Consider the following 16030-nt stretch of genomic DNA (forward strand, 5'->3'; position numbering starts at 1 on the left):
ATTAAATAGATCCTGGTAAGTTAGACTCACTGTTCCTAAGAGAAGAACACTCTGGCTCATCAGAAGAAACACTGCTTTGAAATGGTGAAGGAGTCAAAGCGGCTGTCTGGCTGGATGGGGGCCCAAGCAGTTCTTTCTGCTGGGATATCCTCATTAAATTCAAAGTGTAGGAAGTGTATCGAGTTGAGGAGGTGTTATATTGAACAGCAAGGAAGGAATCTCGCCTCACCTCATGTCCTTACTCGCATAGATAACTTTTTTAGTGTCCCTTGTATTTGTAATGTAGAAATGCAAACTACTAGAATGTAATAATATGCAGCTTAAATAGCAAAAATGTCAAACCTTCAAATAGTCATAAATACCTTCAGTGGACGGTCTAAAGGTTAAAGGTTTTGTGTAAGAGGTACTGGTTTGTGTATTGAGTTTATTTTGTAAGACGTGTTTTAAAAAAATCTTGACATTTCAGAAACGCAAATAATCTGATATGTGTTAAATGCTTATATTTCAACTGTAGAAAAAGTAGGAGAGACAGGTACATCATTGTATAAAGAATACAGAATCACCTGTCAAACTAGAGCGCCAGCCGCTGCACCCACACAGCTGACTTCTGTCAAAACGCATTGCCTGACAGCGTGGGAGTATATGGGGTTCAGAATTATCCCAGGTTTAAAAGGCATGTCATATGTAGACAGGCTAAAATAACTGAATCTATTTTGTCTTGAACAAAGAAGACTACGCGGTGATCTGATTCAAGCATTCAAAATCCTAAAAGGGATAGACAATGTCGACCCAGGGGACCTTTTTCGACCTGAAAAAAAAACAAGGACCAGGGGTCATAAATGGAGATTAGATAAAGGGGCATTCAGAACAGAAAATAGGAGGCACTTTTTTACACAGAGAATTGTGAGGGTCTGGAACCAACTCCCCAGTAATGTTGTTGAAGCTGACACTCTGGGATCCTTCAAGAAGCTGCTTGATGAGATTCTGGGATCAATAAGCTACAAACAACCAAACGAGCAAGATGGGCTGAATGGCCTCCTCTCGTTTGTAAACTTTCTTATGTTCTTACGTAAGTTACCTTTAATTAGGTACTTGTGAGTGTAGTGCTCATGAAAGATGAAGGGAGATGGTAAAGTGCTGCCACAGCCACAGCTTCACATCTGACTTTGCTTTTAAAATATATTTATTTATATTTATATATTTTTGTTTGTTTGTTTATTTATTTATTTATTTAGTTAAACAAATATAATAAGTACACTGAAAAGTTAACATCTTCTGTAAATCTCAAACCCATAGCATAGTAACCATTAGTTATACTCCAGTAAAAGAAAAAAAAAAAAAACTGTAAGTCTGATAAGGAACTCTCCAAATGTCTAGAAATTCTTAATTTGACACAGATTACTGCAACACAGCTTCCTTGTCTATCGCTTTATCCAATCGCTTTCTATGGGGCAATATCAGGGTATAATGAAGTGTAAAAGATGAAGCCTCAGCTGAGCCGTTTATTCATTTCTGTGTCAATGGAGTCACACCTGGAACAATACAGAAATGGAACAGAGAGACTGTGGTTAGTAAAGCACATGGGAGAGAAAAGCACAAGAGAACTTTTTTTTGTTTGGTGGTGGTGCTCCCTTTGTTTTACATTCTCAAACTAGAAAGAAACAACTCAAAATGCTAATTAAACTGCGGCTATCTTCACCTGTTACAGTTACACTGTTTCATACTTGCAGAAGATGGGGGCTAGTTTTGCTCTGCTGCAAACAGAAAATTGTACCCAATAATTTATAAGCTTTGATGGGATTAAAACAGATGAGATCAGTCAGAATTTGACTATGTAGAGGACACAAAAGTGTACTTTTGGCACTGGCGTCCGTTGTTCATGTGAGAAACACAAAATCACATGTAGCTCAGAAGAGTTAGGCAACCGTCAACTTAAAACATGGCAAACCGTAGTCTACAGTACCTCTCTCAGCTGGTTCTGAGAGAATACTGTAAGTACAGAACTTTAAAAATCCCTACATTCAATTTAACAAAAAAGCACAGATTATGAAGTGTTTAATACATCTGTTTGTGGTTCAAATTTGAAACCAAACAAAGCATCTCTACCAGCTTATCTAGGACTGTGAATGTCGAACTTCAGGTCAAACCCTCGTGCTTCCTCAGCTGACCCTGCTAGGGAGGGCATGGAGACAGCGGCTGTGTCTTTCTGAACATCTTCATCGGGAAGCGACGTAGTGGATTGGGAGCACTGGATTCCTAAACATGAAGAATGTTCTTGTTGTTAGTGGTGTGACCAGCAGCTGATCGACCGGCACGGCTTTGGATCACAGTCACATATCATCTGGGATTTACTTCACTCACACGAATACTTTTCAAACTATTTAATTTATTTATATGATGTCCTGGAGCAACTTTGAAGAATGGACTGAATACCGGTACCCTCCTCCCTTCCCACCCTTTATTCTGCCTTTGAACCCCCCCTCCTCCCCGTGTGTGCTCCTACATTCATATTATTATTGTTGTTGTTGTAATTAAAATTCTTACCACAAAGAAATACATAAGAAATTATATTACATTCGACTTTGAAATAGTATTGATAATGGAAAAAAGATGTTTAATTCATTTATAAGGCTACAGTTGGTCAGTGAGCTGCAGGCGCTGTCTCTGCACAGCTCCTGCATGCGTATTTGGGAGGATGGCAGCAGGGTGTCTCTGCGCACCAACCCTGCTTTCCTCCCCAAAGTGACTACAGCCTTCCATGTTAATCAGTCTGTGGAACTGGAGTCCTTCCATCCACCCCCGTTTGCTTCAACGGAGGATGAGAGATTGAATTTACTCTGCCCAGTGTGGGCATTGAGATGCTATGTGGATAGGACAAGAGCTCTGCATCAGTCTGACCAGCTCTTTGTCTGTCACGGGACACGGACCCTAGGACAGCCCCTCTAAGCAGGGTCTGTCACACAGGATTGTGGACACAGTCTCAACTGCGTATGATGGTGCCGCACACTCCACTAGAGGGTTGGCTACATCTTGGGCCCTTTTCAGAGGGGCCTCAATGTCTGATATTTGTAATGCGGCTACCTGGGCTACGCCACATACCTTCTCCAGGTTCTACCGCCTTAATGTGGTAGATCGTGCCCTGCCTTCATTAGGCACGAGGGTCCTTGAGAGTGTAAGCTCACACCACTAACCATTGGGTTATATGGTTCTGATGCGTCCCTCATATGCTGCCGTTCCTTTTCCCTCGCGACGGCTCTGGTATACATTATCCCATACATAGTGTCGTCGGTGGTCGTCTTCGAATTGAAAGGGAACGTTAGGTTACCTACCGTAACCCTGGTTCACTGAAAGAGAAATGCTTCCTCAACCATGAGACAGAATTTTTTCTGGGACTTAACATAACAGCCAATCATGTTTCTAAGTTTACATATCCTATGATTTCATTGGCTACTGTGAATGTCAATCAACTGAAAAATGTAAATAAAAAATATGAAGACAAAAAAAAAAATAACGAATAAAACGCAAAATAATGCACTTTATTCCTTAAGTGTCATTAGGAGACTCTATTAGAAATGTATTTACGCGTGGATACACCCATAAAGAAATTGCAAGACTCACTGAAGCCATTACGAAAAAAAGCATATCGTAAGTATAGTGTATGATGACTGATCGCCAAACTACATGATCCATGACAAAGAAATTCCTGATAACTGACGCTGAGACGTGAGAAATGACGATGTCCTAATATGGGCACCGTACAGGCATGTCCCATACATAATGTTCGTTGGCGGTCGTCTTCTCTTTTAGGGAGCCAGGATTACGGAAAGTAACCTAACGTTTCTTTTAGATTAAAGAAATTCTGTTTCTTTTATACTAAAGAAACTTTGTTGCTTTTTGTAGTTTCCTTTATAGTTTTTTCTCGTTTGATGTATATTAGAGTGCTGTTTTTTTCTGTTTTAAAAGTATTGCGTTCGTTGCACCTGTATACTTTCTCTTGTTAGAGGAACGACTCTCTGTATCCAGGGTTACTGTTTTCCTATTTGATAGGGCGCACTGCCGATCTGAGACGTTAAAGACTAACTACTGTTATGTGCTAGAAACTTCCTTTGGTGAATGGTTTGAATTTGTGTTAACAGTAAGAATTATTACTATCTAATTTCTGAAATCTATAAATGAGCTTTTTGAAGTATACAGTGTGTTATTAGTTTCGGAGACTTTTTTGTGTTGTATGCAGTCCTGTATCCTGTATGCACTGTTTTGGTTTATTTTTGTGTTTGTTCCGATATTATTCACGCACTGAGTTTTTGGTTTTGTTTTCTTAATTTGTTTATTTTCATTTATTTAGGATTCTCGGGCGCTATTGCTGCAACAGACGCTGGGAACCTTTGAATTGCAGTACTGTATATCGATCTTATTGTGTGTATTCAGAGTGTCAAGACTCCCCTCTAGTGGAACTCAGTGGTTCTACAGCTGCCTGTTCCAGATGCAATACAAACTGTCTTGTAATTCATCTTTAATTCTTTATTCAGGTTTTCCAGTATTGAAACTGGAAGCCTTTTAATAAACATTCTTTGTATTTTTATATTTTATACCTGCCTCCTTGGTTTTCATTTATTTGAGAAAGGCTTGCGTGGGGAACCTAACTTTATCTCTACGGGGGATTTAACTTCCTGCACTGAACTTGATTGTTAACAGTGCAGTTACCATTTTGAAATTGGTACTTCGGGGCTCCTCTTGCTCCTGTCCACTTTAAGAGGTGGCGTTACTAAATAACAATAAGCCCCCCGCCACAAAATTATTCTATCAGACCATTCTGCATTGCGGTGTATGCCCACCAATACTACTTTCTTATCTCTCATTAGCAACCCTGGGCCCTGTTCACATAGTTTAATTGCGTTATTTAAATAATGTTTTACTTTAAAGTCTGTTTTAATAGATTAGAGTTTCTTGTGCATGAAACTTTTTTAGGGGGTTGTTTTTAAAGAAACCAAGAACAGTCTAGAGCAGTTTCATGTTTTCAGCAAATTGAATTAATCCAAAGAGAATTCATCAGTTAAAGCTTTAGGCAGCCGTGTGGAGTAGTGGTTAGAGCTCTGGACTCTTGACCGGAGGGTCGTGGGTTCAATCCTAGGTGGGGGACACTGCTGCTGTACCCTTGAGCAAGGTACTTTACCTAGATTGCTCCAGTGAAAAAACCCAACTGTATAAATGGGTAATTGTATGTAAAAATAATGTGTAAAAAATAATGTAATTGTAATAATGTGATATCTTGTAACAATTGTAAGTCGCCCTGGATAAGGGCGTCTGCTAATAAATAAATAATAATAATAATAATAAAAATAATAATTGTTAAAGCACAATGACTCCCTGGCCTCTATTAATGCAATCAAATCCAGACGAGGTAAACAGGGCCTTTGATGTATTTTAATCTAATCTTTATAAGTGTGAAATACAAACCGATCATGTCACCTGCAGGGTCTTCTTAGATAGCTTGAATATGCCCAAACTGTAGGCTGAACATAGTAAACAGCTGGATCCCCCATTAAATTGGATGAACTGAAAAATGCTATTAAGTCAATGAAAAAAGGTAATGCCCCTGGTCTAGATGGCCTTCTCTCATAATTATTACTAGAGATTTGGGACTCAGCTGGCCCATTGATACTGGGCTCTATAAATCATGCTATTAATACTGGCTCTTTTCAAAAAACTGCATTGAAGGGCTCCCGAGTGGCGCATCCAGTAAAGGCACTCCGTGTGGAGTGCAGGATGCACCCTATAGCCTGGAGGTCACCAGTTCAAGTCCAGGCTATTCCACTGCCGACCGTGGACAGGAGTTCCCAGGTGGCGGCGCACAATTGGCCGAGCGCCGCCCGGGTGGGGGAGGGCTTAGGTCGGCCATGGTGTCCTCAGCTCACTGCGCCAGGCTCCTGCGGGCTTGCCTGTAAGCTGCCCAGAGCTGCGTGGTCCTCCGACTGTAGCTCTGAGTTGGCTGCAGGACGAGACTACACAGTGAAAAGAAGCGGGCGGCGCACATTTTGGAGGACGCGTGTGTCCGTCTTTCCCGAGTCAGCACAGGGGTGGCAGCGGTGGGCCGGGTTGAAATAAAAATAATTGGGCATTTCAAATTGGAGAGAAAATCAAAAAAATAATTGGTGATTCCAAATTTATAAAAAATAAAATAAAATAAAAACTGCATTGATATCTCTGCTGTTAAAAAGGGCAAAGAACCTCTTGAATGTCTCTCATTAATAGTGACGGTAAATTGTACGCTAGGTGCTAGATTAGAGGCTTCTATAGGAAATCAAATTAATTTTGATCAAACTGGTTTTATGAAAGGATGATTGGCATCAGACAATAATTGACGTTTGCTCCATATAATTTATTCAGCTGACACTCTATCACTCATGTCTTGACCCTGTTTAAAAAATTTGGAAGGATGTTTGCTTACAAAGTTAACTGAACTAAATCGATTTTGATGCCTTTGTATACTGCCACTAGGGGCACTGTGCTACCACCTAATCCCCCTATTGAAAGAACTTTTACTTATTTACGCATTTTACGCATACAGCTTTATTTGTCTTTACACCAGATTTGTAGAGGCAACTGTTACTTGTATGCAAAAGGTCAAGCCTGATCTCTTAAGTTGGTCCTCTTTGCAATTGTCTTTGCAGGGTAGGAATAGCAACGATTTGAAATTAATGCACCACCACATATCAACTTTTTGTTTTTCATGTTGCCCCTCCTCCCAAATATACTGATCAAGCTCATTCTATGGTTTCCAAATTTATATGGAGAGGCAGTAGCCCACGAATACAGTTTACATCTTTTCAATGAGCCAGATTGTCAGGTGGACTGTCTGTTCCTCATTTGAAATTCTATTACCGGGCATTCCAACTTAAAGCATTGAGAACTTGGCTGGATCATGACTCGGGTTGCTTGGCGACATGTGAAGGCCTTCGTATGTTCCAGGAACTCAGATAAACCTGCTTCCTTCCCGACTTCTCTTACTTTGTGTACCTCAGGCTCAGATCAGCTATGCAAGCCTGTGGTGTGCCATGGGACACAGCTCTGCCACCCTCTCCTTTGGCAGGTGTGATCGAACCTACTAGCCCTTCCCAGGGGATGGTATCTAGTATTTATGACAATTTGTTAATGGAATCTTATAACCGCTAACTGTTACTAAAACCTGGAAGCAGGAATTGGGAGTCGAGGTAATATTCCTAATTGGGTGACTGTTTGGCAAAATACATTTGTGGCTTTATTAAATGTAATTATTAAATTCAATTCTGTTTGTTTTTCTCCAGTCTTGATCTTGAATAATTCAGAAGTGTTTTATTTTTTCTACTTACACATCTGAAATACTCACTCTACGCTGGGGTGTAGTCAGGCCTCCTGGCACCTAGGAGAGAATGACAAAACTCAGGGTTACTGTGTTTACAAGTGAATCTATCAGCAGCTTCATAGCATTGAGAAATGTATTGTCATTATTCCACACACTGCAAACTTGACCTCCAAGATTTTGTTAAACCGGAAAAGGTCATGATTACAATCATGTTATTAGTGCACACATGTCAGGGCTGGACACATTTACTTTCCCTGCACCCAGCCCTGCTTTTCAGAAATGTAGCAGCTTGTTGAGATTTGTTAGTAAAAGCACTCCCTAAAATCACCCAGAAATTCTGACCCATTTATGGCATCCTAATGCATTAAACCACTGCAGATATTTTTTTCTGAAGATTCTACCAGTTACTCTCCTTCATGTGCATTTTTTTATTTTTCATGCATTAAAAGAACAAAAATCGTAGCCCAAATAAAGTCATGACTGGGGCTCGCCATTTCTCCTTTGGTGACCAGGGTAGCAGAATTTTTTATGCAATTGTTGCGAGTTGGGGGCTGCCCCTCTTCTGCTAGAAGCCAAGGTGTACGCATTTAGCCTTCTAACGGTAGCACCCCATTTTAGTGTATGGAGCAACTACGATCTCTGCAGCAGCCCCACTACAATGCTTTGCAAGTGAAATTGTGATGTTTTCAAAATGTATATTCCAATTGTTGCTCCGCCCAAGGATGCCTGCCTCGCTCCGCCCAAGGATGCCTGCCTCGCTCTGCCCAAGGATTCCAATTGTTGCTCCGCCCAAGGATGCCTGCCTCGCTCCGCCCAAGGATGCCTGCCTCGCTCCGCCCAAGGATGCCTGCCTCGCTCTGCCCAAGGATTCCAATTGTTGCTCCGCCCAAGGATGCCTGCCTCGCTCCGCCCAAGGATGCCTGCCTCGCTCCGCCCAAGGATGCCTGCCTCACATTGCCCAAGGATGCCTGCCTCGCACCGCCCAAGGATGCCTGCCTCGCATCGCCTGGGGCTGCCTGCTGCTCCGCATTGCCTGGGGCTGCCTGACCGAGTATTTATTTGATTTAGAACAACCAATTTGTTTGCTTTTAAACCAATTAAGTTGTTAAAAAAAAAGACTGTTCTATGTCCTTTCATTTTAATTCCGTACATGGGCTTGTTGTACGAGTGCTAAAATATACACTGCATTTTTTCTTTATACATTTACACGAAACCTCACTTAATATAATTGTAGGAGTGTCAGCACTGTACTTGCATCCAGAACGTTTCTGACGATGAAAATAAAAATACAGGTAACAACAAAACAGTTTTTGGTTCAACAGAGACAGTCAGTAGCTTAAACACATTTAAGCGAAGTGCTCCGTGTTTCTGCTTAGTTTGAAATTTGAATGTGCCGCCCCTGCTTGCTCTGCGGCGCTCAACCAATAGGCAGGGAACGGACGTTGAAAAGAATTGTGGGAAATGTTGGATCAGGCATAGAAGCAAAGGTATATTTCAAGGTTTTAAAACGACATTTCCCACAATTCTTCTTTCTAAATCAAATAAATACTCGGTATAAATGCAACAGTTGGAATATATGTTTTGAAAACATCACAATTTGCAACTCGTAAACAATTAGATAAAAAAATTCCGCTACTTTACCACTTCAATACATGTACAACCGCGAGGATCGGGTGTTACAGCACTGCTTTTTCCCTTCAGCTGAAGAAGGACTTGTAGATCGAAACGTCCAGATATTTTTCACATTTTGTGTACCTACATTACCTTTCTCTTTTTAATGCTGCTACAAAACACCATAAGAACATAAGAAAGTTTACAAACGAGAGGAGGCCATTCAGCCCATCTTGCTCGTTTGGTTGGTAGTAGCTTATTGATCCCAGAATCTCATCAAGCAGCTTCTTGAAGGATCCCAGGGTATCAGCTTCAACAACATTACTGGGGAGTTGGTTCCAGACCTTCACAATTATCTGTGTAAAAAAGTGCCTCCTATTTTCTGTTCTGAATGCCCCTTTATCTAATCTCCATTTGTGACCCCTGGTCCTTGTTTCTTTTTTCAGGTCAAAAAATAATGTGATATCTTGTAACAATTCTAAGTCGTAATGTAAGTCGCCCTGGATAAGAGCGTCTGCTAAGAAATAAATAATAATAATAACTTAAAAATAACCTCTAATTGACTGGTGCAGTACCGCCTGCCTACAATAGAGGGAGACAAAGACCTTTTTTAACCCAAACATAAAAAAACCCAAAAAAACAATAAGCCTAGTATTTGAGTCATTGCAATAGGAGACACTCATAATGGCTGCAAATGCCTTAAGAAGGTAAGGGGATGGTAACAAACTAAAGTATAATTTATTTATTTGTTTCCCCTCCAATTGTGTATGAGAAAAGCAAGGCCATGCTGATTGATGAACTGAAGAGGTGTGAGCAGCTGGGCTTGACCATGTTAAACTTTCACCCCGGCTCCACCCTTGATGACATCACAATAGAGGAGTGCCTGGATAGGATAGCAGATTCCATAAACCACACCCACCAGCACACCACTGGAGTCATGACAGGTAAAACAGAGCCTGCAGTACCTCCTTCTGCCTGCGTGTTGAGTGGCACTACAATGGTTCTGTATTACACCAAGGTGGCAATGGTAGCACAAGTATAGGGCAGCTGCAATGGGGTGAGGCTGCTAGAATGCAACCAGTGTGCTAACTAGACCCTTAATGAAGTGTCAAAGCAGACAGACAGACAGACAGTGACACTACAATGGTTCTGTATTACACTAAATTATCATTTTTCTTTTCCAGACATGGATTGCTCACAGGAAATCCAGCTGCTGTACTCTCTCTGCAAGTAGAGACTGACTTCACTTAACTTCAGCCCAGCTTCCATTGCTGTGGTGATCTCCACCCGGCCTCTACTGAGTTTAGAATAGGAAATCAGCACTATAGGACAGAGCTAGGCAATCTTGGCACTTCCAATCTATTCTATTGCAGGACTCTGTTCTAACCAGACCCTTCATTATTGAATTGACCTTCCAATCCATTCTACTTTTTTTATTTGCCATAAACATTACATTGAACTTTACCATTTATAGTACAATTTTCGAGATGATGTGGCATTTGTGAATTGAAAGCAGACTGATTTCTCACATCTGAGGGAGGATTCATGGAACAGCCGAACACTGCACTGGCACTCGAGGGAGGGGCTTCCGAGTGTTTTTTTTTATGTAAGAAATGATCCTATTCAGGCTTTGCGGTCTTCTGGCAACCGACATAATTTCCCCAAGGTTGTAAACCAGCATTAGATGATATGTGGACTAAACGAGTTCCGTGTCAGTTTGCGCACTGCCGCAGTTCTTCCCGTCCGCGGCGAACACAATAGAATTCTATACCGAGCCCGACCTTGTTTAAAACGGTTGTATCAGCAGAGCAGGAGAGATTTTAATTTTATTTTAAATATGTTTCTGAAATCGGAGGTAGTGGTGAGCTGTATCTGTTGTGTCGAGTTTAAATATTGCCTACTAGCTGGTCAGCTTTATAAGGCGCTATTTAGTTAAGTAGATGACGCTGCTGCATATACAGTGGAACGTTGCATATCCGACAGTAACACAATATAACCGCCCTAAATAAATAAATACATATTACAAGTAAACTACAAGAGGAATGGCATTGGCAGCAAATGCAGCTTCCGCGACGGAAACAGAAAGAAAGCATTATAGCAATCAGCCTTTAAGAGAGGCGGGCTGTGTGCGTGTGTCAGTCAGCTGCGTGTAGCAGTGACTTTTCAATACACCAGTGGAGAAAGCTTTTTTATGTAATGTGTTTATATGATGGACTCTCGTGTACAGATTGTCAGTGTGTTGTTACAGCTTTTAAATGCATTTGAATTAAACAAAGCAATTCTTAAGCACAATGCTTACCGGCCATTTTTTTTAAAATAGCCGAAGCAATATTCAAACCGAGCTGCTTATCGGCTGTTGGTAATATCAAGAAAGAGTGCAAAGTGCCGTGACAGAGATATTAAGAAAGCAGAACCAGGGAGGCAGGGACTTCTAGAGTTAAGAAAGAAGCCATCAGTTGCAGGTTACTGTACATTTAGTGTTTGTTTTGTATTTATAAATACTTTGTGTAGAGATTGCATAGCTTATAGCAAACCACATAGCAACACTGTATTTGTAGCCTAATTAATCTTGTTTACATTTGCTTACTTTTAAAGCAAAAAATGTCCCCATGTTTAAAGCAGTTCGCTTGTTGTTTTTGTTCACTAACCTATTTATGGATGTGTAAATGCTTTTTCTATAGATGTTCGCAAATCCGACTTTTTCACATATCCGCCTATACCTCAGTCCACAGGGGGTCGGATATGCGACGTTGTACTGCACAGTATATTACATGCTGAGTGAGGCTTCCGTGGTGATTTCTCAGATGTCTTTTAAATAGTGATACTGTTTGCCTCGGAGTTTTCCTTGTTCTGTTCTCTGACTAAATAAATACCACAGTATATTTGCCAATTTTTCTGTAATTCTTAGTGACAGAGATGAAAAAACAGATTGTTGGGTGATTTAAATGCTGTTTCAGTTGTATGTTGACATTTTTACCTACAGAAACACTGTTTAGATCATTGTTACTATTAAGGCGTAGTAATATTAATAGATCAGGTAAGTAAGTTGGTCTATGATGTCATAGCCATGCGGTAAGACAATTATTACTACATGGTCATGTGATTTTGTTCAGCCAATCACAGCACTTAATTTATCCAAGCCATTTTATAAGGGAAGCTATATTACAGTACAAGGGAAATGTATGAGATGGGATTTTCAAATACAGTGGTTAGTAATGTGGACATCCTGAAGTTAATACATTTGAAAGGTGTTTGAATGAGCCCCCTTATTAGACAGACTGGCCAATACAGTACAATACAATACAATACAATACAATACAATAGCAACAGCAAACATGAGTGCTGCATAAATAGGAAACAAAGGCATATTTTATTTATTTATTTAAAAAAACATCATTCACATTTCATTTATGATGTTATGAAAACTAAGACTCATGTTCACCTGTGATTTACATTCTTTATCAGTTCCCCAGTCTTTTACATTATTGCAGAGTATCTGTAAGCTGTAAGGTTCAGCTGTTATTAATAAGGAACTGGTTAAAGGAACTTCCAACTTATAATGCAAAGGTTATTGCTGATTAATTCAAAGATCATTAATTGACGTTAGAACTAGATTAAAACAAGAGTACTCAAGTAGAGTATTTTTAATCATGTTTTCATAAAATGATAGATTAAACAATAGATTAAATGCTGAATAATTCAGAGCTGCTTATTGACATTTTTTTCTGTTTATGCAAAGCTGATAGTTTAGAAATTAATTTAACAAAGTGTACAAAGAGTATGATTTGAATTTTCATAAATACAAAAAGTAACTCTGTGATAGCGCTGACTGGGTGATACTTCTTGTATCTGGGACCACAGCCTCCTGCTGCTCCCAGTCTCTCTCCAAACAAATTAATCAACTTCCCTATATACCAAGTGACTATTCTCCGATTAGCAATCAATTAACCAATTAATGGACTCAGCATGCTTCAGGTGTGATATGTGATACTCTACATTCTCTCTTGAAAGGGTTTTGCAGCCATCAGCATTTGAGCAAACGCCTCCAACAGCAGAGTTCCTTTTATTTGGTTAATTTTCTCCTCCTTTAAGTAGTTTGAAACCACAAGGACGTTGCTCATTGAAATTCTCATCTTCTTTGCTACGTTTTCAATCTGAAAGAGAATGAATAAAGTATTAGTTTAGAAAGAACAGCACATTTCAATGCCTGATGCATGTGTCGTGTGAAACATGTTGTACTTGATGTCCTCCAGAAATACTCCACAGTGATTTTCAGTTTTATTTTACAGCTTTTCTTTCTCTATATTTCTTTGTTTTATTGCCATACAAACAATTGTTGTTGTATTAAAAATAAACACTTGAATATTCGGGTTGACCCTTGACCCATCCAAAAAGGATGGCTGTTTTCTGGACGTTTTGATTTTACTGCATTTCACCAAAATCAGTTGATGTTTATAAGAAATCATTTTAACTTCATACAGTTCTTCTTTCCTGTATCTAGTGTTTATTTGAAAAGAAAACCACCCATTTATCAGTTCAGGTCTAGTGCTACTTGGACTCTTGGAAACTAAATCTTCTTGAAGAGCCCTGGATTTTATTAGCGTATGTTATAATCCATGTTGATATTGTTTTTACTCACCTTTTGTTTTATATCTCTTTTCCTGTACAGATCTTTCAAATCCTCAGTCTTCTCGACAAGTTTATCAATGAATGTAACAAGCAGCTGGTATGGTACTCCTGAAAAATGATGAATTAGAAGTGTTGTGTTATATAGAGTATAGTGTGATAGTGGATAGAAAAAAAGATCAAGTTTCAGGTCAATCACCTCATTTAACAGACTTGATTAACAGTAATCATCAACAACATAATGTTCCTTTACCCCTGTAGGTAGCGTTACCCAAGAAAAATGCTAAATCGGGATTTTTTAAAAAATTTTTAGAGTGCCCAATTATCAATTATTTTATCCCCAATTTGGAATCTCCAACTATTATTGTTTCTCCTCAACGAACAGCGATCTCCACACAGTGCAGCAGATCTGAAGGTTCGGTGGGTATCCTCCTATCCCACAACCAAGCCAAATTCCTTTTCACACCCAGCAAATCGAGAGAGGATATCAGCGAGGTACCGACCTCTGGAGGACAAAGGCCAGCCCTGCAGATCTCTGCCCAGGCTTACCAGCTGTCTGGCCTGTAGAGTTCACTATGGCTCGATGAGGACAGACAGTCCCTGCCGGCTTTTCCCTCCCTAACCCGCTGGGAGCGTCAGAGCCAATGCAACGCCCCCTTGGAGTCCCCAGCGCAGACCGGCTAACTGCGCACAGGCAGGATTTGAACCTGCTCTGTAGGACTCAACCTGCACGCCGCACGGTACTGCTTTTGCCAGATGAGCCACTCAGGGACTCTCCACCAGACCTATTTTTAAGCAGTAATGTTCAACGCAGCAGTCATTACCAGCTAGATAATCTACCACAGTGAGCTGAAGGAAGGACCACTTAACCAAACACAAGGTAAGTTATCTTCAGGTAATGACCACTGCAGAAGATATATTAAAACAATTTTTGGGGAAATGAGAAACTGGTGTTCTTTAAGGTGTGGTTTAAGGGTTTTACAGTACTTTGGTCTGGGTGTGTTTAAAGCGAGTTTTAAGATCCTGTTAGTCTTTACAGGGTGTCTAACTGTGATAACACTTTACATGAAGTGTCTCTAATTACTGTGTATTTATGTAGTAGATACTTAGTAGCAATGCATGTGTACTTGCATGTATGCATAATATAATCCTAACCCTATCTCATCCTATCATCAACCCTAATCATAACTCTACACCTTACCCTAACACACCTAACCTGAACCCTTTTCTGATACAATTGTGCACTTGCATCAAGTACATTGTAGTTATGGACACTGTGATTGTGTAAGTGCACAGACGTTTATTAGGTAACTACAATGTAAATAAACAAGAGACACACTTAGGGATGGATTTGCTAAGTGGCAGTAAATTGGACAGATTAGTGGCGGTAAATTGAGATCGCTGCGTGCGGTACTTCCCAGTGTGTCACGCCCTATTTACCAATTAGATTCCAATATACAGCATGTACAAATTCAAATTAGCATACAAATTGTGCATGATAACAGTCTGAAGCTAGCGCACAGTATTTATTCTATTCTCAACAGGTGAAGATGTTTACCTGGCGGTGGCGGCAGGGATATATAATATATACAAGAGAGAGAGAAAGCAAGAGAAGGAGGAAAAGAAACAATAAAAAAAAACAGTATTGTATATTGAGTATATAAAGTATATAAATATATACAGCATATACACACATACAAATTGGCACACACAATGCTAATGATATATTACCAGTCTCTGTGAGCATTCCAATGAATTCTTTATAAAACTGAATCAAGGCTGGGTCCAGATTTTCAGCATTATGAATTGATATAACCAACACAACACAGTGGATTTTGTCTCCTTCTATTTTGATATTTGTTTTCAGAATATCATCAAACTGAAAGATAAAAACCAAAATAAGTTTTAGAAAACAGTTACCATTTCTCAAAAGACACTTAAAATATTACCAAGAAAAGTTCCTTTTTCTGAGATTATTGCAATTTTCTTTTTAATGCCTCCAGTTAGTCATCTATATGCATTGAGAAGCAGAGTAGCTATTCAGAGACTGAGGTCTATTAAAATGACCTGCTAGGAATAAAAGAACTGACTTATTAAGTATGGTTTATTATTATTATTATTATTATTATTATTATTATTATTATTATTATTATTATTATTATTATTATTATTATCATTTATTTCTTAGCAGACGCCCTTATCTAGGACGACTTACAATTGTTACAAGATATCACATTATACATTATTTCACATTATACAGATATGACATTATTTTTTTACATACAATTATCCATTTATACAGTTGGGTTTTTTACTGGAGCAATCTAGGTAAAGTACCAATCTAGCTAAATAAATGAACTGACTTATTAAGCATGGTTAATTGCTGTGGTTTTAACTCACAGTTTTAGCACAATTGAAGTAAACTGTGTAATAATGGGGAGAATTACCCCC

The 16030-nt window shown here is 39.5% G+C and overlaps 2 protein-coding genes across 5 annotated transcripts in view; both read right to left on the reverse strand.

Moving 5' to 3' along the window:
- The window catches only part of LOC131704993 (tetra-peptide repeat homeobox protein 1-like), a 335084-nt gene that overhangs the window by 186639 nt on the left and 132415 nt on the right, over positions 1–16030 (reverse strand). The gene's annotated exons all lie outside the window — the stretch shown is intronic.
- The window catches only part of LOC117965625 (uncharacterized), a 57747-nt gene continuing 54034 nt past the window's right edge, over positions 12318–16030 (reverse strand). For all 4 annotated transcript variants that reach the window (XM_059006831.1, XM_059006830.1, XM_059006828.1 and 1 more), the window contains 3 exons: positions 15311–15458; positions 13593–13690; positions 12318–13107 (listed from right to left, as the gene is read on the reverse strand). In XM_059006831.1, the coding sequence (XP_058862814.1) occupies positions 12946–13107; positions 13593–13690; positions 15311–15458 (408 nt within the window). In that variant the 3' untranslated portion in view covers positions 12318–12945. The remainder of the gene's footprint in view (positions 13108–13592; positions 13691–15310; positions 15459–16030) is intronic.

The sequence above is a fragment of the Acipenser ruthenus genome, chromosome 34 (genome assembly GCF_902713425.1).
Source record: "Acipenser ruthenus chromosome 34, fAciRut3.2 maternal haplotype, whole genome shotgun sequence".
Lineage (NCBI taxonomy): Eukaryota > Metazoa > Chordata > Actinopteri > Acipenseriformes > Acipenseridae > Acipenser > Acipenser ruthenus.